This window comes from Biomphalaria glabrata, chromosome 8 (genome assembly GCF_947242115.1).
Source record: "Biomphalaria glabrata chromosome 8, xgBioGlab47.1, whole genome shotgun sequence".
Taxonomy (NCBI): Eukaryota; Metazoa; Mollusca; class Gastropoda; family Planorbidae; genus Biomphalaria; species Biomphalaria glabrata.
The window spans coordinates 46,467,074-46,488,493 of record NC_074718.1 but is presented as its reverse complement, the minus strand read 5'-3'; the positions used below and the strand labels follow the sequence as shown (position 1 = coordinate 46,488,493).

The 21,420-nt window shown below is 34.8% G+C and overlaps 1 protein-coding gene across 1 annotated transcript; it reads right to left on the bottom strand.

Moving 5' to 3' along the window:
- Positions 1-952: 952 nt before the first annotated feature.
- LOC129927866 (dynein axonemal heavy chain 6-like) lies at positions 953-17,368 on the bottom strand. The gene is made up of 14 exons (XM_056039474.1): positions 17,350-17,368; positions 15,336-15,485; positions 15,019-15,147; positions 14,480-14,593; positions 10,187-10,330; positions 8,230-8,439; positions 7,255-7,401; positions 5,873-6,053; positions 5,420-5,516; positions 4,766-4,905; positions 4,594-4,667; positions 2,488-2,634; positions 1,195-1,304; positions 953-1,078 (listed from the first exon to the last, which is right to left on the bottom strand). Exons 2-14 carry the CDS (start codon positions 15,480-15,482, stop codon positions 1,072-1,074), a joined length of 1,647 nt encoding a protein of 548 aa, XP_055895449.1. The 5' UTR covers positions 15,483-15,485; positions 17,350-17,368; the 3' UTR covers positions 953-1,071.
- Positions 17,369-21,420: the final 4,052 nt, after the last annotated feature.

The following is a 21,420-nucleotide window of genomic DNA, read 5'->3' as shown; positions in this document are numbered from 1 at the left end:
TGCCACACCAAAAAAACTTGGCTAAAGAGATTTTAAAACTGCCAGCAGCTACAACTTACAACTAGACATATTTATAAGATATATCTCCTGTAGGTTGTAAATGTTTCCAATGCACAAGCAATGTTTCTATTCACATACAGAGAGAAAAATATTTTTGTTTTTTGTTCCTAGCATTATACTGAACCCAGAAAGATTTTTTATTTACATTCAAATGATAATGACATGGACCTAAAATGACTAAAATGAGTCCTATAGTTACACCATAACCAAAACTATTCTTTCTTTTTAAAAACAATTTTTTGTCCCCAAAACACAGTTTGTAAAAGAGAAAGAATGAAACTGTAACTTGTGATTTTTCTTTTCTATCTTTTTAAAAAGAAGATCTTGTATTTATTTAAATGATGTTGTTTTTTTTTACTATTAAGTCTTGAGTGCTGGCAATCAAATCATTAAATAAGAACAATCTGGTATAAACTTTGTCACATGTAAATTTTGAGTGAGTCTGGTGTGAATGTACATTTTGGTTTCTTATAGTTATAATGTTTTTTGTTTGGTGTAATGCACAAATTGTAAGACAAATTTCCATACGGATAATAAAGATTATTATTATTATTATTATAATTAACCACATTTGGGACATTCATGATTTTGTCATTTTTACAATGGATTACCATTTCAAAATTCCATTTGACTGATTAAATTTGTAAAGCTTTGATTTATTCACAGGCATACTATTTTTAACAAGATTTTAAAGCTTTTGGTAATCTCAGGGCTGCATGTGAAGCAGCCCATTAATGCACATTTCACCAGTCATCTTTTAAGAATAGTTCTTGGTCTTTGTTGAATGAAGCAATATGCATTTATGAATGATGTCAAACAATGTGATTAAGCCATCAAATGGAATTTAATTATATTAGGAAGATTAAAAAGTTTACTGTCTAAAATGTCTGACCTGTTTTTTCACCATTTCTGAAATTATGTCCCGTGCATGAACATTGATTGTAATAAGAGCGCAGAGTGTAGCTCGTGCCAGTTTAGGAAGTTCTCCTCTCACTGCCCAAGCTAGAAGATTTAACTCCTGTTGATAGATTGATAGAAAGTCACTTTGAAATTACTGATACATTTTAAGTGCTGATACATAATGGTAGAAAAGATAAGTTTTGTGAAATATAAAATCAAATAAAAATTTTTTACTGTAAAGCTTCTTTGTTCAAAGTCATTATTCCCCTGATAACTGTTCGAGAGTCTCTAAGAATAGCTGTGACATCACGGGTCCACATCATTTGACATATAGTTAGAACAACCTAAATACAAATTTGATATTCAATTAAGAGCAATACTAAAATGGGTTAGCTCTGTTATATACAAAAGTCTGAGGTCAATATGAGATTAATTATCTTACTTGTCTTTGTTTGTTCTTTTCTTGACAGTCTTATAACTTAGCCCAGTCGCCTAATAGCTTGTCCTAATAACTTATAACTTAGCACAGTCACCTAATAGCTCGTCCTAATAACTTATAACTTAGCCCAGTCATCTAATAGCTTGTCCTAATAACTTATAACTTAGCCCAGTCACCTAATAGCTTGTCCTAATAACTTATAACTTAGCCCAGTCACCTAATAGCTTGTCCAAATAATGAAACATTTATTCTGCTTTTCTATAATTTGAATTGCTAGTACCTATATTCTTCTACTTGTTTATAATTTCACAAATTAAATTTGTTCTAACAGTCGATTATTTGTCCAAATAGTTAATTATGTGTCTTTGTACTCTATTATTTAATGTACCAACATCTAGTGTCCTATTAATTTATAATTAGCCCTCCTAGTTTATAATTTGTCCTTTATGTCAAAGATTTTTCTGAGAATCAATACTTTTTGTTATTGCTTTCATGTTTATTGCATGCTCAATGTACTATGGTCCAATCTCTTTTGTGGACAGGTGGAGAGGGGGGGCATAGAAACAAGTTTCCTCCTGCTTTTATGCACTCAGCAAACATAGCTCTGCTTAAGTCCAGATTCAAACTTGAGTCCCCATTGATTGGTGACCAAGCCATAGCTCAGTGGTTTTGGCCTCTCAGCCAAACATCACACCAATTTTGTCCAACTGCTTTTGATTTGTTTTAAATGTATCAGACATTTTTTCCAAAATGAAGATTATTAGTTAAAGCCTAAACTTAAATTCCTGCAGCATGGCAGAGACAGAACAAAGGTGTCTTTAATGGTAGTGTAACTAACTGTCAAGTTAAAAAATGTTTAACTTCTCTTGATAAACTAGACAAAGCTGTGAAACCTAAAAAATATCTTATTTTATAGCATAGATTAAAAAAAGGGCATTCTATTATATAGACATAATAAAAAAAATTGTTTTCAAAAGAATAGTAATAGTACCCATCATTTCTGCATTCAAACTAATTGAATGGAGAAATTCTAATACTTTTCTCAAGCTAACACCAAATAAAATGACATACAAAAGTTATTTACTTACTTGTGAAGCATAAGACATAATCCAAGAAAGAAATGACATTGTCTCATAGTCTTTGATTGACTTTTTGCACAATCGTCGTATGCTGGCAAACATGGCTTCTTCCACTTTTCCAAGCCAATCTTCGACATTACCTCTTGCCTTCAAGCCCTATAAAAAAAAAATGAATTGTAGGTAAAAAAAAAAAGATTTGTTCCATAATGTAGACCAGTGATGTCCAACCTTTTTCGGCCGGCGGGCCATTTTAATTTCCGAAACTCGTGTCGCGGGCCACATCATCGAATAGATAAAAAATGAAATAGAGAATAAACCATTTTAAATAGTTTTAATAGAAACCCGTAGCACTAGTTGGCCTACGTACAAATGTAATTAGATAGGTCTAATCAGTGAACATCAATACTGACATTTGGGAAGACATAGCTCTCTCCAAAATAGGGCTCCACAGCCACACGAGTAAGTGTGCTCTGAGATGAACCATAGTCGTTCTACGACTGAAGGAGGCCAATGATGATGAAAGACTCAATGAAGTGCTTGTAAACATTGTGATCGTCCTTAACACGTCATTTTGGAAATTCGAAAAGTTTCTTCATACAACACGGCCAAGAAATCAATTGTTTGCATCGCTCTAAATTTCTCAGTTTTGGATGTCTGGCTTTGTAAGTCAATCAGTTCCAGTTACAGATCTGTCGGAGCCATCCTCAGTGGCAATAGAACAAATTTCAAAATCTGCTGCTATGTCATTGAGTTTTGAATGGAAATGTTGAACTCATATTGTCCACTCGTTTTGCTTTAACAGATTTTTTCCCAAAGGATAAATTCTTTCATCACGGCTAGAAAGCACATTTCTCATAATTTGAGCAAGTCTGTAGCTTGCCCTTACGATGAACTCATTTTGTTCTCTTTTTTTTTCTCGTCAATTGCTCAACTCACTTAGCTAGGCATAACTTAGCGATCTTTTTCTTTGCGGCTCAAACCAACAGTGCTTTCATATATTTGCTTTAAAAATGACTTTGCTATATTTAAAAAATAAACAGCCTCATTTTCTGTACAAATTATATTGGCTTATTTATTATCATGTTCCACAAAAGCTAAGATGTGTCCACATTTCCCAGAAGTTTCTACATTCAGAATCTATTTTTCGTTTTTACGTCTCTAGCATTTCATTAATCAACAAATATTCAATGGTACTACCATTCTCTTTGATATAAAAAGAATGTTACCAAAACTGATGCAGAATTGATGCCCCTGTGTTACACACAAGATATTAAGAACACGTCTAGCTCAAGGCAGCAGCGGAATGATCCAAAAACCTAAAGCAACTGTCAACACTTGTCACCGAAACAAATATAAGTCGTGTTCATTAAAAAAAAAATAATAATATGAAAATTAGAATAACATGGATTGGAATGAAATTCATCAAAGAAAAAATTCCTAACGTTGGGAATATACATTTTTCAACATTTAAAAAAATTTTCTTCCTTTTGTGCCGATGTTTAGGCGGGCCAGATGGAACCACGTCGCGGGCCGGATCTGGCCCGCGGGCCGTAGTTTGGGCATCACTGATGTAGACTATTTCCATAATTTGGGGTAAACATTTCTTCTTTTCGTTAGACTCTGCTTTGTTGAGTCATTGACAAAGTTTGATTTTGAAGCCACAACCTCAATTTATTCTCATTGTTATTGTCCCTAATACCAATATTAGTAGGCTTATAGTTGCATTTAGTGGAAAGAAAATATAATGTTTAAGGTCACAATCACATTACATTTTACAATGACAAAACATAACTCTCAATTTTTTGTTAAGTAGTTCTTTACAGAGTCCATAATAAAATGTATTTAATGGCAATGTCTTTGATTCTGAAGATTCAGGGTGAACACAGTTTTTCTCATGACTTTGCAAACACAATATTGACCTGCATATTTTGCCAAATCTAATGCAGACAAAGCCTGGGTTTATTTAAGTTTTCTTTTTGTCTTCTGCACCTGTCTTTGGCCACATTATTAAATATAAAGCTAATCAGTTTCTGTAACAGATCTATGTTTTAATAAAAAGTATGTGTAATTCCTAAGCCATAAAATCCTAAACAAAAAAAAAAAGAAGCTACTCACTTTGCCCAATCCAATTTTCTCTCCTTCTGGTGATATCATGCTTAATATGTCATTTGTAAATTGAATCTCCTCCTCTGCAATTAAAAAATAAATTTAATAACTTACTTGTATTTTTTTCAAGCTTTTTCAAGTTGGAAAATATGAAGACACTATTAAGCTACTATAAATATACCAGGTGGAAGTCCCTCAACCACAGCAAACTCTAGTCTGTGTATAGCATCAAAACATTTACGTAAATGTGGTTGCACAGCCAATGGGTTTCGAGTCTGTGCAAGTATCTCAAGTAGTTCATCATTGGAGAGAAAGTAGAACCTTAGAAGAGACAGAAATTTATGCCGTCTACAAATATTATATGGACAAAAATACAATCTAATCTCTTCTAAAAAAAACACTAGCTCACTTTCTTAGCTATTACATCTATAGGTAACTCAAAGCTCCCAAAGGTGTTGTTTTTTTAATATTCTGCATTTTCTAAATTTTGTTTAAATGAGAAAATTGGACCAAAAAATTATTTAAATTATAAAACAAAGGAAGCATTCTATTTGGTAAAAAAGATTCAAAATTTAAATTGCTTGTGAATACTCTAAAATAAATCTTAAGCTAAGTAATTGTTTTTTGAAGAAAATTTCTTGACATAAAGAAGAGACATTTCTTTAAATAAAGATTTTAGTGTACAGTTGTATGTACCTATGTGTTAACTTAATCATTCATGTAGTGTTAGGTTATGTTAATTAGAGCATTAACCAAGTCATTGATTCTATTAGTGCATGTAATCTAACCTAAAGCTTAACAATAATTTCTGTCTATAGCTAAGCTTAAATCTTGCCTTGGAAATGTAACACGCTTTGTTTCCAGGTAGGCTTCAAGACATTTCAGAATTGTATCCAATAATTCATTGTTATATTCAAATGTTTCCCAGAGACCTGTAAAGATTTCATTACTTTTAATGCAGAAATGTTTCATTTAAATATTTGTTTATGTTTTGTTCAAATACTTCCTAAAGTTACTGAAATAGAAAAAAAAAAAATAAATGTAATGACATTTTGACACCTTCAATAGAATCAGACAACAGATTTCTCAAACCCTGTTCCTACATTTTGATACTTGCTCTACAATTTAAATGGTTGCACTACACTAATGAACTTGAAGATTAAGAGCCATAATCATAATCAGTAATATATATATATACAATGTAAATATTACCATAGCTTTGATTATATCAATGAAATAAATATTTATTGTGTAGGGCTAAGAAGTAAAAATTGAACTGAAAACAAACCTGGCTGTGTTCCATTACGTATAGCTAGAGGAGTTTTCTTTACTCTCCTCATAATTTCCTTGTAAGATCTGTCAACTTCAACAAACAGTTTGGCCTCCACTGGAAGCTGCCTCTGAATATCAGGGGCACTAAAAATTGATTCTAAATATAGCCATGTCCTCTGACAGTTGATCCATGATTCCTGGAAAATAAATCTATTTCATAATGAGATGGCACAATTAAAGACAGGGGAAAGAAACTGCAATCCATGGAACAAGGATCTAGGATAGTAGTATAATGAATTAGGATAAAATGGGGTAGCAAAAAGTTTGATAGAATAAAAGTCAGATAAATGGATTTAAACTGTAATGGAGGTCTGTGGCATTTTACGTCTCGAGAAATGATCTTTTCCATTTGCAACTTCTTGTGTGACTAAAGAGGCCAATCCTTGATTTTTCAAAGACATTACTGTCAGAGATGGAGTGACCTCTCCATAGCTGGGGGAAAGCCTGGGCGGTAAATTTGCGAGTGCTGGGCTGCCCATCTAATGGAGATAAGAGGTGTTGAAATAGACGAAAAGCAATTGAAAAAAAATAGGACCTTAATATTTTAAAGAAAATAAACAGGATATAAATTGTATGTAAGAAGGTATAAAAATAACAATAACATAGTTGGAAAGCAATTCAAAAAAAAAAGGACGGGATTGAAGAGTTATATCAGTGTTTCCCAACTGTGTTCTACGAGGTCTGAATAGGTGGTCCATGAACTACTGGAATAATTAACTAGTAGGCCTAACTCTAACCTCTCTTAAAAAATAAGCAAAGTGTTCCTCTAAATACTCAGAATGTAAAAGTGTCCATTTATGAAAAAGTTTGGAAAACATTGAGTTAGATTAACGGAAGTGTACACATTGATCTTTCAGATCTTGCAATCTATAGAGCAGATGATATAAAGTTCATCAGTTTCTCTGTTCAGTACTTAATGAGGGTGTCATGTCACCAGCACAACAAACAGCTGTCTTTACATTTCTCAACGAATGAGTTAGAGTTGGGTGGACTCTGGAGCTTCATACACAAATCAAATTCAAAGTCTCAGTCTTCACCAAGATATGAACCAGAGACCTCTTGATTTAGAAGCCAAGTGTTTTACCAATCAGTCACCATGGCCTCTGAATATCAACTGGAAAACCAAAAATATACAGAGGCAACAAACATGGTCAGGAAACTTAATAAAATATATATTTAACATTTGATGGAGGAACCCTTGGGAGAAACAACAAACTGTAAGACTTTCTAAACTTTTAATACTTCATTACGAATTAACTTCTAACTACTTAGCAAAGTCTTATTAAATAAACTGAGACTAGCTGCCCATTCTTCCACTTTGGTTTTAATGGGACCTACATGTCTTGATGACTGAATGGTCTGGATGTTAATGTTACTATCATCTAACAGTTGTTGAATCTCATCGGTGCTCCCAATTATATAGACATCTTTCTGATATTTGTAAGGCAGTACAGGGAACTCCACATGCTTCCAGGCATCCACCACCTGAGCAAGATATTGAGACATAAGTTTCCTATTGTTTTAAGTGGAGTTTACCAAAACAATGAATTACTAATTGTAAATTTATCTTTTTCAATGTATTATTCTACATGTCGTCAGGTATATCTACTTACATTAGCACAACACAACATGTATTAAAATTCACTGATTCAAGTCGACTTAACAGATATACATTTATTAAAATAAAACAACAGTTCATAATATACTGGCAATTTCAGCCATCAAGAAATCACATGTAATACTTCACATAAACTGATAATGTAGTCCAATAGAATTCCTCGAATACTTATAACATCTATCTTCTTTCCTAGTCCATGGCGTCTAATGATTTCTGACCATGTGGTCAACTCTCAGAACGAGACTTATTACCCACCATTCAACTGTGGACCCTTGTTTCAGACGTGAAAAATAATAAACACTATAAATCATATTTAATTAGTGATTCCTGACTAGTGCATGTCACAATAGCTATAAAACAATGATGTGACACTAATCAATACCATAGTCACTAACTTTAAAATAGAGTGTGTTTGTTAAAGTAAGGTCTCCAAAAGGTGTGTATGAAGTCACCAAAGTTGGTTTTTAAAAAAGTCAATAAGGGTGGTTAAAATAAGGTTGTCAAAGGTGCTTTAAAAATAGTATCATGATGCATTCATTAGCCTACTATAAGAATTATGAAGTAGTCAACAATCATGATTAGAATTTGGACTAAATGTAAAACTCTTACAAATCTAAGATAATTTTCATCTTAATAATGAATTGTCTAAAAAAATGCAAAACAATGGTAGATCTATAATACTAGTGTTAAATTACTTTTTTTAGAATGGCTTCCAGAGCTGCCTGTGAGGACGCCATGCCAGCTATCTCCATCATTTCTTCAGACTTGTCAAATGCATCAATCTCAATCAACAGGCCAAGTGTTAGAGGCTCATCTTTGATAAATTTATAATTCAATGCTTCCTGGATCAAGTCCCAGTGCCTTTTTTTAAGATGTGGGTTTCTCATGTCAGTTATTACCTGAAGCTGTGAGTACATGCAATAACAAAAACTTTTATAAGATGTGGGTTTCTCATGTCAGTTACTACCTGAAGCTGTGAGTACATGCAATAACAAAAGTTTTTTAAGATGTGGGTTTCTCATGTCAGTTACTACCTGATGCTGTGAGTACATGCAATAACAAAAGTTTTTGCTCGACCATTTGTCAAGAGTAAGAATAAAATGAATTCAAGAATTGTACAATTTACCAACAGTCTAGTTAACACACCACTTTTGTAATGAGAAGAAAAAAAAACTTTAAATTTTAATTGTGCTGTTCAAATTTTGGAAGTCTTATCAAAAAGAAATTTGCATTTAAATTTCATTGAACTTTATTGTTTTGTACCTTACACTAGCCTGCAATCACTCTCTGATTCTATATGTTCTATCAACTTCCGCCCTTTCTTAATATTAAACTATTCACATTTAGTCAACTGTTTACTTTATATTTTCAATGTTTAATTTTAATAGACCAATTAAATAACTCAAATATGTGTGAAATTTATAAGACTGCTTGAATGTGTCCTACAACTTCCTAAATGTAGGTCTACATGACTAGATTGACACATGGGTATTGGTCTACATGACTAGATTGACACATGGGCATTGGTCTACATGACTAGATTGACACATGGGTATTGGTCTACATGACTAGATTGACACATGGGTATTGGTCTACATGACTAGATTGACACATGGGTATTGGTCAGATTTGGTCTACATGACTAGATTGACACATGGGTATTGGTCTACATGACTAGATTGACACATGGGCATTGGTCTACATGACTAGATTGACACATGGGTATTGGTCTACATGACTAGATTGACACATGGGCATTGGTCTACATGACTAGATTGACACATGGGTATTGGTCTACATGACTAGATTGACACATGGGTATTGGTCTACATGACTAGATTGACACATGGGTATTGGTCTACATGACTAGATTGACACATGGGTATTGGTCTACATGACTAGATTGACACATGGGTATTGGTCTACATGACTAGATTGACACATGGGTATTGGTCTACATGACTAGATTGACACATGGGTATTGGTCTACATGACTAGATTGACACATGGGTATTGATCTACATGACTAGATTGACACATGGGTATGGGTAGAATGTAATTATTTAATTATGTCTGCAATAGATATTAAGACGCTTCCTCCTGCACCTCTCTTTTCCCGAATTGTGTAAGTATTCTGAACTATTTACGAACTTCATATGGCATTACTGAAATTTTTTTCTAGTAGAAGAATGCCCCCCAGATATGGCAGGCTAAAGGAAAATCAAATACCAAGGGAAGATCAAAAGCAGCATCAACCTTAAACAAGGGATGAGTGGATTAGTCATGTAATACTTTCAATTGTCTGGAGAAAGCCTCAAGAAATAATTGGTTTTGGGAGAAGAGATGGGTGCCACCAAGGCCTACCAAACCCAATAACATGCTATGACAATGAAACCATTGAAAATCTCAAGCTGTCAACAATAACCTAACTTCCTACTGAAATGCTACTGAGACACACTCTAAAACAATTTTTATTGTGGTAACAACAAAGGAAACATCCAAAAGTATACCCGAAACCTAGTGTAACAGAGCTAAAAACTTCAAATCTAAATGTATCATGACAAAAATATTTTATGTGTTAATTAAAAAATCTAAATGAAGCAGACCTAATTGAGGAATTACGCCTCTAATAAACAGAAAACAAACACCTACTCTCTGTTTCATAACTTCAACTTTCTTCTTCAACATGCTGACCACATCATTGGGTGGTAGACCTTTCTCTAGCATCTGAACCGTCTTCAGGTATTTCATAGTGGTGGAGGTCACCTCCTCTGGTTCCAAGTTCATGAATGGAACCTGGTAGCACACACAACCAAAGGAATAATTAATACACAATTCTAAAAGTTTTTTTATTGTTTTATTGCAAATATATATATATTTTTTTATTTAATCTTGTTTTTTTTTTGTGTTAAAAATCTTATAAACTACAGCAATATTTGCAATATGCATGTCTAATATAATGATTTCAATAAATGCAAGCAATGACTTGGTGCTAAACCTAGAAATATATAAAACTTAAAAACTTAATGTAAAAAATATTAGGGCTTACAATTATTATTATTATTTAAATAAACAAGGGAAACATTGGGACAGTGCACCTAACAGTGAAGTGCTTAGATTCTTAACAGTCATATGCAGACATTCATTTTATAGATTACCCTTTTCACATTAAGGGTTTCCTATATGTAGCAGTAAATCTTTTTATTTAACAATACAATGGTTTTGTTTTTACACAGCTTTCCTAATTTTCATTTGAAACAGAATTATCTTTACAAAGACATCTGATAAATGAAAGACACTGCAGCGACCTTCTTATTAGAACCAAAAAGAAAATGCATCTGCCACTCGTTAATATCTATCCTTGTGACTTTGAATAGTTGAACAGCTGCTCCACATGTTATCAATGAACTTAAAATGTTTTCTAAAGTCTGGTCAAAAGTCAGTTTATTGTGTAGGCGTATGTGCATGTTATAGGGAAGATATATATATATATATAGAGAGAGAGAGAAATAACTGTGCTACTCCATTCCATTGCTCTCCCATATTTAACTTATTTGAGATTTAAATATGACCAGCAGATAAACCTGGAGTAGGCGTGTAGCTGAAATAGTGTTGTATTAGGTAGATAGGCCTGGAGTCAAATTATTATATAAATAAGCCCATGAAAAGTGCTGTATTAGTTAAACAGGCCTGGAGTGAAAATAGAGCTGTATTAATTAAATAACACTAATACAGTTAGATTGGCCGTAATGCGAGCCATGATAGGGCTGTATTAGATGTGCCTGGAGTTATGATAGGGCTGTATAAAACTGTATAAGTTTGATAGGCCAGGAGCCATGAAAGGGCTAGTTTATTAGTTAGATTGTCTTGTAGTAGATATAGTACTAGTTGTACTACATCTAAAGTTCTATTCTAGGTTATTATAGATCATATGATTAGTCATTAGATTGACTGCATCAAAATGTTACAATCAGTGTTGAGTCAGTAACAACGAAATTCATTGAAATGTATTTCTGTAATCTAGACTAATAATTAATAAATACTAAAATAGTAGATCTAATTACCAAATAGGCAATACTAGATAACTAGATTCTAGTATAATACAATAATGGTAATATAATAGTCATAGTCATAGTGTAATAGATCTCTAGGTCTAGCCAGCCTAGGTCTAGCCTAAGCAGGGAATTGGCCAATCGACTGGCTAGACTAGAGACTAGATGTAGATCTAGACTCTAGAATAGAGTCACTAGACTGACTAGTGTGATGTTGCTAGTTCAAGCTGTCTTGAAGTCAACCAATTACTCTGCAATCGTTTGGGTGTAATTGTTCGGGTGTATTACGTGCAGTTGAACGACAATCCAAACAAGGACTATACAACATCTATTTTAACAAGTGAAGAGATGTAGTCAACTCTGATGAACAAGTTCACATAGATTTATTCTGATAAAAGGCCACAGTAGAAGTCTCTGTCACTAAACACGTCGTTACCCTGGAATGTTCTATCGCTAACCGATTTTTCGGTCTCTAACCCAACATATCCCAAACGTCACTAGTCCCGTTCAATATGCGTCATCTATGGTGCGTCGCTAAATAACTAACCTATATAAATAAGGTGTCTAACACTAGACAAGATCAGATTAGATTAGTCAATTTAGTCTGATTAGATCATTAGACTAGTCCTCTAGGTCTAGATTGACTATATCTAGATTCTAGAGTATTCTAGACCTAGACCTAAGACTACTCTACTCTAGTCTAGAGAGTAGAAGTAGACGTCACTTAGACAGTAGAGTCTAGGACTTCTAGGAGTCGGGAGTCTTAGTCTAGTCTAGTAGTTAGATCTAGATCTAGAGTCTAGATCTATATCTATATCTAGTAGTAGATGTAGCTAGTACTCTAGATGATGGTAATGATCGATCTAGTCTTGTGAGGGTGTAATTTTTTTACTAAGACTTTCGGTGTTGTTTTTATAAATATTGCTATCGCCACTCACATTCAATGATAACGTAGCTAGAACTGCACAAATGTTGAACATGTGTAGCAGACGCCATGCTTGTTTGTATTACGATCTGTGACAGATTCTATATATAGATCTAGATATATATAGATTAGACTTCAAGGAAGAATAAATATGGCCGGATTGTGATGCAGGCCAAATATTATTTATTACAACATTAAAAATAAAATCGAGTATCACATAAGTAAAGGTTTTGTTTTTGTTCTAGACCTAGCGCGGCTAGTCGCTAGAGCTACATCTATTAAAATGATCAAATACTGAATGAGAGAACATTATCATGGCAACTTTTTAAAACAAGGTTACAAAGACAGTTTGTGTGGAAACACAAAATCGACACCCGAAGTGGTCCACCCAGGCAGGTAAAAAGGCAGGTTTCAATATTTTCAGAAAGAACATCAGAATGAAATTCTATCAAAGACAAATGACAAAGAAAAATGGAGAAAGAAGGTTGACAGATCTTGTGTGGTGCCCCAGTAGACCAATGGATAGGTGAAAGTGGATGCACATGTGAAGTTAGCTGTGAACTGATAATGAATATCTAATTGCTCTTAGACATATCAGTATTTTTCTTAGACATGTCATGTAGAAGTGGTTCAGTTTCTTATTAGCATGTTTTCTGTACACTGTCCACGTTTCTGAGGCATAAAGCAATGTAGTGAGGATGATAGCTCCATAGATCCCTAGCTCCCTAGCTTGTCTTTGTTGTGATACATCGTCTGTTCCAGACATTTTTAGACCGTCTGGCCTTGGCAATGCGCAGGTCGATTTCATTATCGAAAAATACTGAATGTCAAATGGAAAGACAAGATGCCAGATACTGACTGAAGTCCTTCGAAGAGCGGCTCACCAAAGCATCCACACAATCCTGATGCAGTCCCAGCTGGGATGGTCAGGACACGTCTGCAGAATGGAAGACCGCCACATTCCTAAACGACTACTGTATGGCCAATTAAGGGAAGGAAAGCGCTCCCAAGAACAGGGACACCCTCAAAGCTTCTCTGAAGGCGTTCAGCATAGACCCAGCCACATGGGAGATAGAGGCACATGACAGAGCATCAAGGCGTCGCGCTATGAAAACTGACGCACAGGTTGCTGAGGAAAACAGAACAACGCTGGCAGAAGAAAAACGCCAGAGAAGAAAAGCAAGGCCAATGACACTAGCTCCAGCTGGAATAACCTGCCCAGTGTACAACCGAACATTCCAGGCTCACATAGGTCTCACAAGCCACATGAGGAGGCACAAAACCCCAGTGCAAAGCCCTCAGCCCCCTGGAAGACAAAAGTGGTTATCATCGAACCACGATGGACGAACTATATATATATATAGTTATATATATATAATTGATGTAATTGTTTTGTAAAGGGTCAATCTCTTATTCTTAAAAAAACAAAACATTTCCTTAAAAAAAAATATTATCCTTTAGTTGGAGTGTCTAGTGGCTGTTATGCATCACTGCAGTTCACCCGATAATATGAAAAACTATTTATTAATTGTTGTTTTAATTTATGGGGGGGGGGGGGGGGGGGCTCGAGGTTCGACACTTGACTCGAGCAGAGTTGTGTTTACTGAGCGCCTAACGACAGCACGGAAAACCATCTACAGATGCCCCCTCTCCCCACTGGTCCACAAATGGGATTGGACCATAGCGTATATAAGCATGCTATAAGCATAAGTAGCACTTTATAAAAGCTATAATAATAATAATATAATCGTTTTTCAAATTTAGAGCAGCATTAATTAACTGCCTGGTTGGGATAGCTGACTAATAGTCGTATGATTAGCGCTTCGGAAAGTCATCACTATAGATCCGAGTTATAGGCCTAACCCTGGTTGCTGCCATACCATACAGGTTGGTCTATCTTTGTAATAAAACAAAACTTGTGAACATCGAAACGAGTATTTATCTTCTACAAATATTTAATTTTCTGACCTCTGTCCATCTTTGTACGATGTTGTCCCATTGATCGATACATGTCCACATCACATCTCTCATTTTAAGTTCGGTTTGGACTTCATGTAGATAGTCCAGTTTAATCACCTCCACCTAAACCGTAAATGATCTTTTTAGCTATGTGGGTTAATTAAATAAATGAAGAGACTGATGGACTGCAAACGAACAACGAATTACTGGACAAACAAATTATATAGTAATGGAGAGAAAAAAAAATGTTGGCCATCACGATCAATGAAGTTTTAGCAGACGATTGTTAAGTTTTTGCGTGCAAGCAAAGAGGCGGGATGGAAATTTTAAAAAATGAAGAGCGAAATTGACAAAACAAACAAAAAAAAGGAACATTGGATGTTGCCATCCCCAAAAGACGCATTTGATTGTGCAATGGTGTCATGACCTAGTTCTTGAGGGGAGGGTGCACACTAGAAATCTGATATCCACGCATCTCTTGTTACGACCATCATGAACTACTTTACAAATGACCTACTTTGCACTCATTTAAAGAACTTCAGACGAACCTTCAACTCCTTTTGACGATCTTTTAATGCCTTAGACTTTTGTTGCACAGATTCCATTTGCTCTAAGAGGTCATTCAAATATTGCCGGACTTCTTCCCGATCTGCTTTAGGATCTAGGAGCATTGGATTCTGTTGGGGGGAAAGCATTCATTTGTTTGCATTCAGAATCATAACAATTACACTAGAAAATGGGCGAACCAAGTAAAGTAAAAGTTCCCAAGTATAAAAACACATCCATATATTAATCAACAACAAAAATAAACACAATAAACAATGCACATATACGGAAAGTAAACAAGGTATTTCAAATGTCCAACCTGCATTTTCTCAAACACATTCTTTGCTTCTGACAAATAAGTCTGGCCATCTTTCTCTGCACACTTGTTGAACTTCACAAGAATGGCATCTCTCCCAGACAATGCTCGGTCAATCAAATTTTTAGAGTTATAGATGATAGGCTCCATGGTCTGGGAACAAAACAAGAATGTCTTAACCTTGCATATAATATTTCATATGCGGTATTCAAGTTATCGAAACAATTATTACCATTATTTTCCCATTAATTTCCATACACAGTTACACCCAAGTTTTATTTCCTTCTATTCCGCGATTACCTCTTTTTTTTTTACACACGAACATAGGAAAAACTGACAGAGATAGACGGACTAATGTTCATAATGACTTCATACATTTATTTTTCCATGACAGACTGCCACTGGCTATGGTCTAATACAGTGATGCTCAACCGAATTCGACCTGCGGGCCATTTTAACTTTCGACACGCGTGTCGCGGGCCACATCAATAAAAGGTAAAATAATGAAATCCAAATTCTCCAAAAACTATTTGAAAATATTGGATCTAGTATTAATTAATGGGATATTTAAAGTCATCATTTTTTAAGCGTCTAAAAATGGGATCATTTCTCTACTTAAAATGTGAGCGACATTGTAGCTACCTTTACCACCAACTTATTTTCTTGTCTCTTTTTGGTTAATATTCCCATCGACCCTCCAATCTCTAGGCGTAGTTTGACCAATCTTTTATACGCGGCTCAAACCAAAAAGGCCTTCATATTTGTTTTATAATGCCGCTGTATATGTTCTTGTTTTTGAAACAGCCAGACTTTCTTTACAAAACAAATATGCTGGCTAATTATCATGTTCCACAAAAAAAGATCCATTCACTTTTCTCGGTAGATTCCCATTTCATAAATTCATAAACGCACAATCGTTAAAGCTCATGGTACCAATCCTTCAGAGAAAAAGTGGAGGCCCTAACAGTTTTGAAGGGGTGAGGATTTGATTTTCTACTTTTGTGCCGACGTTTCGGCGGGCCGGATGAAACTACGTCGCGGGCCGGTTCTGGCCCGCGGGCCGTACTTTGGGCATCACTGGTCTAATACATACTGTATTTTCCCTTCTGCAACCGTAGCAAGTGGACAGACAATATACAGCAATATGCAATATAGGCAATTATTCGTCAAACGTCTTAAAACGCAATTCTCCTAATAACCAAATTTTGCGACCCATTAATAGTCGTCACGGGTCAGCTGACTCCCGACCAGGCGCCTTCGACAGTCACGGAGGTCACGCCTGACTCCCCCCCCCCCCCCACGCCCCCCGAAAAAAAAAAGAAAAAATCAAACTACTGTTTAAAAATATATGTAGGCTAACTTCAATTTTAATGTGTTTTATTTTAGAATAATCACTAAAAAGACAGTCTGATTAATATAAGAAAACAGAGTACTATATTTAAAAATCTCAAATGCATACATATACTATCCTACTTGTATAGGCCTACATAATACATTGTCTTATACGCTGAGTGATAAAGGGGAGGCTCTACATAATAACCTCATTATTTCAGATTGTGTACGGAATTTTGTGCGGCCCGCGCCTTGAGATTCTAACATTTTGTGTAGCTCGCCAAGTCAATAAGCTTAGAGACCTGCTTTCAACTAAAAAATATTATACAAATGATTTGATAGGCCCCTATCATTCATTTTCTTGCTGTTTTTTTTTCTTGTATCTTTTTTTTCCCAATAACATATTAATACAGTACTCTAAACATTATAGCCTCCTTCAGTCGCAAAGTGACTGTGGATCATCTGTCAGAAATAATAAAATGAAAGCCTGGGCATTGGCTATACTCGGAGCGATGTCGCCCACATATCAGCCCCCCCTCTCCACGTAGCTGACGTGTCTAATAACATCAAGTGCCGATACAATATGGGATAAGGGGCGTCGCGCATTCTGCCAGAATGTTGAACTGTATGCTGCATGCTGCCTAAGGGTAATCAGCTCCTATTTTTTTTTTTAGGGTTGACTCACAAATCCTTTCCCATGTTTGGATATAGCCGCAAAGGTTCAATTTTCTTTTACCTAGCCAGACAAGACTAACGAACTCCTCCTACCGATTCTGTAAAGTTGTTATGACCGGAAGTGGCAAGGATATAAGCTCTCCAATGCACATTGGCGGATTTCAGAGATGGCAGGCGGGGCTACTGACCCGGGGACTCCGCAAGAGCAAAAGGGACCCCCACAATAGAGATTCAAACATATCAATTTCGACGGGTCAGAAACTTTAAGTTGTTAACATTTCTTTCATATTTTTTGTTCGGATTAGTACGACTATAGGCCTACTTTAAATCTTACGGTTGGCAATTCTGACGTGGTTAAGAAGTGTCCGCTTGTAGCGTGTTCGTAATATAAAAATGCAGCTCCATATTTACAGCAGTGCGTCAACCCAGGGCCTTACCCTCCATAAACTCAAAAATATTTTATTTTTTTTACGAATATTTGTATATTTATTTTTTTAAAGAAGGAAAATGGCAAAAAATTTGCTAGTTCTCTATTTCTTTCATGTAAAAAATGGCATGCTTTTAGATATAAACATTATTATTTGTACTAAGTATTTTTTTAAAAAAGCTTTTGAAAAAGTGTAGGAGCACAACAGGTGCCTAAACTCTCAGTAGACGACTTTTTAATTTTATCCTCATTCTCATTATTTAACGAACATCATTTTCTAAATACTTGCATTACAACAATACTTCCATTACATAAGTACTTCCATTACATAAGTACTTCCATTACATAAGTACTTCCATTACATAAGTACTTCCATTACATAAGTACTTCCATCACATAAGTACTTCCATTACATAAGTACTTCCATTACATTAGTACTCCCATTACATAATTACGTCACTGACATCACTACTCCTATTACATCACTACCTCCATTACATAACTACTTCCATTACATAAGTACTTCCATTACATAAGTACTCCCATTACATAAGTACTTCCATTACATAAGTACTCCCATTACATAATTACGTCACTGACATCACTACTCCTATTACATCACTACCTCCATTACATAACTACTTCCATTACATAACTAATATTATTGTAAAACTACATCCATTACATCATCATTTTCATTACATCACTACATTCATTACATGACTACTTCCATTACATTGCTAATTCCATTACATCACTACATTAATTACATGACTACTTCACAGATCATACTTTTGTTATATCGTGTATTTCCTGACTTTTCCGTTGAAAGTTGAAAGTTTGAAAGCCTTACATATTTATTCTGTAGGTCTACCCCTCCCCCTTCCCCTACTCACCCTGTATCATCTTAGAACTTGAATAGATTCTAGTTCTTCTTTTTGGCATAGTTTTCTGTTTTAAATGGCCTACCATAGCTTGGCTAAATCTGCACCCGTCACCGAATTAATGTGTAGTTCCACCTCCTTCGCCTCCCGTCCCATATACAGCTGTTTACAATTATTCGGTATTCGCGATAAGTTTACATTGTTTGAATAATTAGTTTCTTTTCCTCTTCTACTAGTAATGAATCTCCCCCCTCCCCTCCCAATTTCACACGATTCACAAAAAGTGAAATTGTCATCTAGAACCAAATTACAATCTAGGCGAGACATAGCAACACACAATATGAGAATAATGATGTCAAAAATTTAATAGTTATATATTAAAATATCAATAGGCCCTATAAAATTCTATAGTAGGATTTAGCTTCTGAAAAAAGGCAGAAACAACTTTATGAATACACCGAAGTTTTCTTTTGTATTTTGTTTTTTACTGATTAAGAATTAGATTTTAATTTTTTTTTTATAAATCTTAGTCTGTGTAATTTAAAATGCTCACACACCAGCAGATAATGAAAGCATCACCTAATTTTTGGTATACAAAATTGAAAAAAAAAATTATATCTTCACTGAGATGCCTACAAGTATCTTGCGTATTTTTGTACGCAAATGGACACGCGAGTACGGTTTAACATCTGAAAAGGAAATACGCATTCCTCCCGCGAAAGCAAAAAAAAAGTTTTAAAAATTTTTATAAAAATTTATAAAAAAAAATTAATACAAAAAAAACAACAACAACAACAACAACAAACTAACAAAAACAAAAAGAACAAAACCAAAAACAAAAAGTTGTTTTAATCATATAGAACTATATAGATCAGTGCATCCATGCCGGAAATGGATTAATCTTACCACGATATTTAACTTTTTCTTTTCTCGCGCTGATGCGCGAAGATTTCAACTACTGAACTAGACATCTAGACTAATTATTACTAATTAGACCTAGAATATCTAGATCTTGCTGATGCCAACAAAGTGGAGTACCTTTCAATGTGTCAGCTTATTCCTAGACTTGTTATCTAATGGTATGTACTAGTACTACATCTAGACTTAATTAATTTTTATCTATATTTATTATTGACTACATGATGATGTCATGATCTATTAGTATTAATTATAATGACTTTAATTATTATAATCTATACTTATAGTATACTAGATCTACTAGTTACCTAGATCTAGTAACTATACTGTTACTATACTATTATTATTATATCTAGATCTATACTTTTATATAGATCTAGATTAGATTTGATTAGATCTAGTCTAGTCTCAGCTAAGTCTAGTGTCTCTGTCTCTAGTCCTAGTAATAAGTAATTGCTACTAATAGTAGTATTTACTAGTATATAGGCTATTTTTTTTATGGCCATAGATTATGATAGATAGGTCTACTACTACTACTATACTAACTACTAGAATTACTAGATCTACTAATAGAACTAGAGAGAGTCTATATTTGGTATCAATATTTATATATATATATATATATTATATAGATCTAATCTAGAAAAGTAGAACCAGTTACCACTACCAGTATCCTGAGTATCATGAGTATGACTATGCCGTATGAGTATATATTTATATATTATATGAATCTAACTCCAACCTCACAAAGTATATCTTATTATCTAGATTGAAATTTTGAATCTAGAATCTAGATCTATTTATTAAATTCTTTTAGTTTTAGTATTACTACAAGTAGTACTTCTTCTTCTTCTAGCCAGCTTTATTGCTGCTGAGCTGTGAGCTCTTTTGCAGACTGTGCCAAGGAAAAAAAGTGTGCTGTTTTCTTCAGCTGTTCAGCACTGCCGTACAGGGTGTTGGTTATGTTGGGCTGTAGTGGAAGTAGAGTCTGCCTAAGGTGGATTAGGGAGGGGCATTCAAGGAGGATATGGTTTACGGTTTCAAAGGGGTGGGCACAATGTCTGCAAAGGGGTAGTTGTGTGGAGTTTATTTTGTTCAGGTGGTAATTTAATAGTGGTGTGTGTCCTGTTCTTAGTTGGAAGATTGTAGATTGTTCTTTGGGGGAGGAAGTTAATACTGTCCAGTTTGTTAGGCGTAGTCATTTCTCTGTACATGGCTCTGCTTGTGTTTCCTGATGCCCATTGGTTGAGCCACTCCTCTTTGTGATTGTTGACTAACATTGACCTTAGGGTGAGGTAGTTAAAAGGTTTATCTGGTTGTTCCATAGTTGAACCTGCCTTTGATAGCTTATCTGCCTTTTCATTTCCCATGATGCTAATGTGTCCAGGGATCCACTGTAGTGTAATATTGATATTTAATTTTGATATCATCTGGTGGATTATCACAATGAGTGTTGTCAACTCTCTTGGGCTGTTTGAGGTGCTGCTGTTAAGTGCTTGCAGAGTAGATTGGGAGTCTGTAAAGACAACAATATCTGATGGTGGTTGCACTCCTTCATATAATTTGTTTTCCACAGTGCTATGGTAATTGCCTCAATTTCGGCTTGGAAGTTTGAGCAGTAATCACCACAGGGTGCGCTTTTCTCAAAGTGTTAATTTTAGGGAAGACCAGGAAGGCACCAAGACCAGCATTGATGGTAGCTTTGAAAGCCGATCCGTCTGTATAAATATGGATAGCTGTTTTTTGATAGCTTTCGATTGTTTCAAGCGTGCCTACTTTGAGCTCCAGTGGATTTGATTCTTTTGTTAAGGTGTTATTTAGTAAATGTGTTTTGATGGTTGGTTGTTTGTAG

Bases quoted from the DNA above. Each gene is read 5' to 3' on its own strand.
- LOC129927866 (XM_056039474.1), bottom strand. From the start codon at position 15,482: ATGGAGCCTATCATCTATAACTCTAAAAATTTGATTGACCGAGCATTG. The intron at 15,148-15,335 runs GTTGGACATTTG...TCCCCCCAACAG, and splicing joins ATGTGTTTGAGAAAATGCAG to AATCCAATGCTCCTAGATCC. The intron at 14,594-15,018 runs GTTCGTCTGAAG...TTTACGGTTTAG, and splicing joins ATCGTCAAAAGGAGTTGAAG to GTGGAGGTGATTAAACTGGA.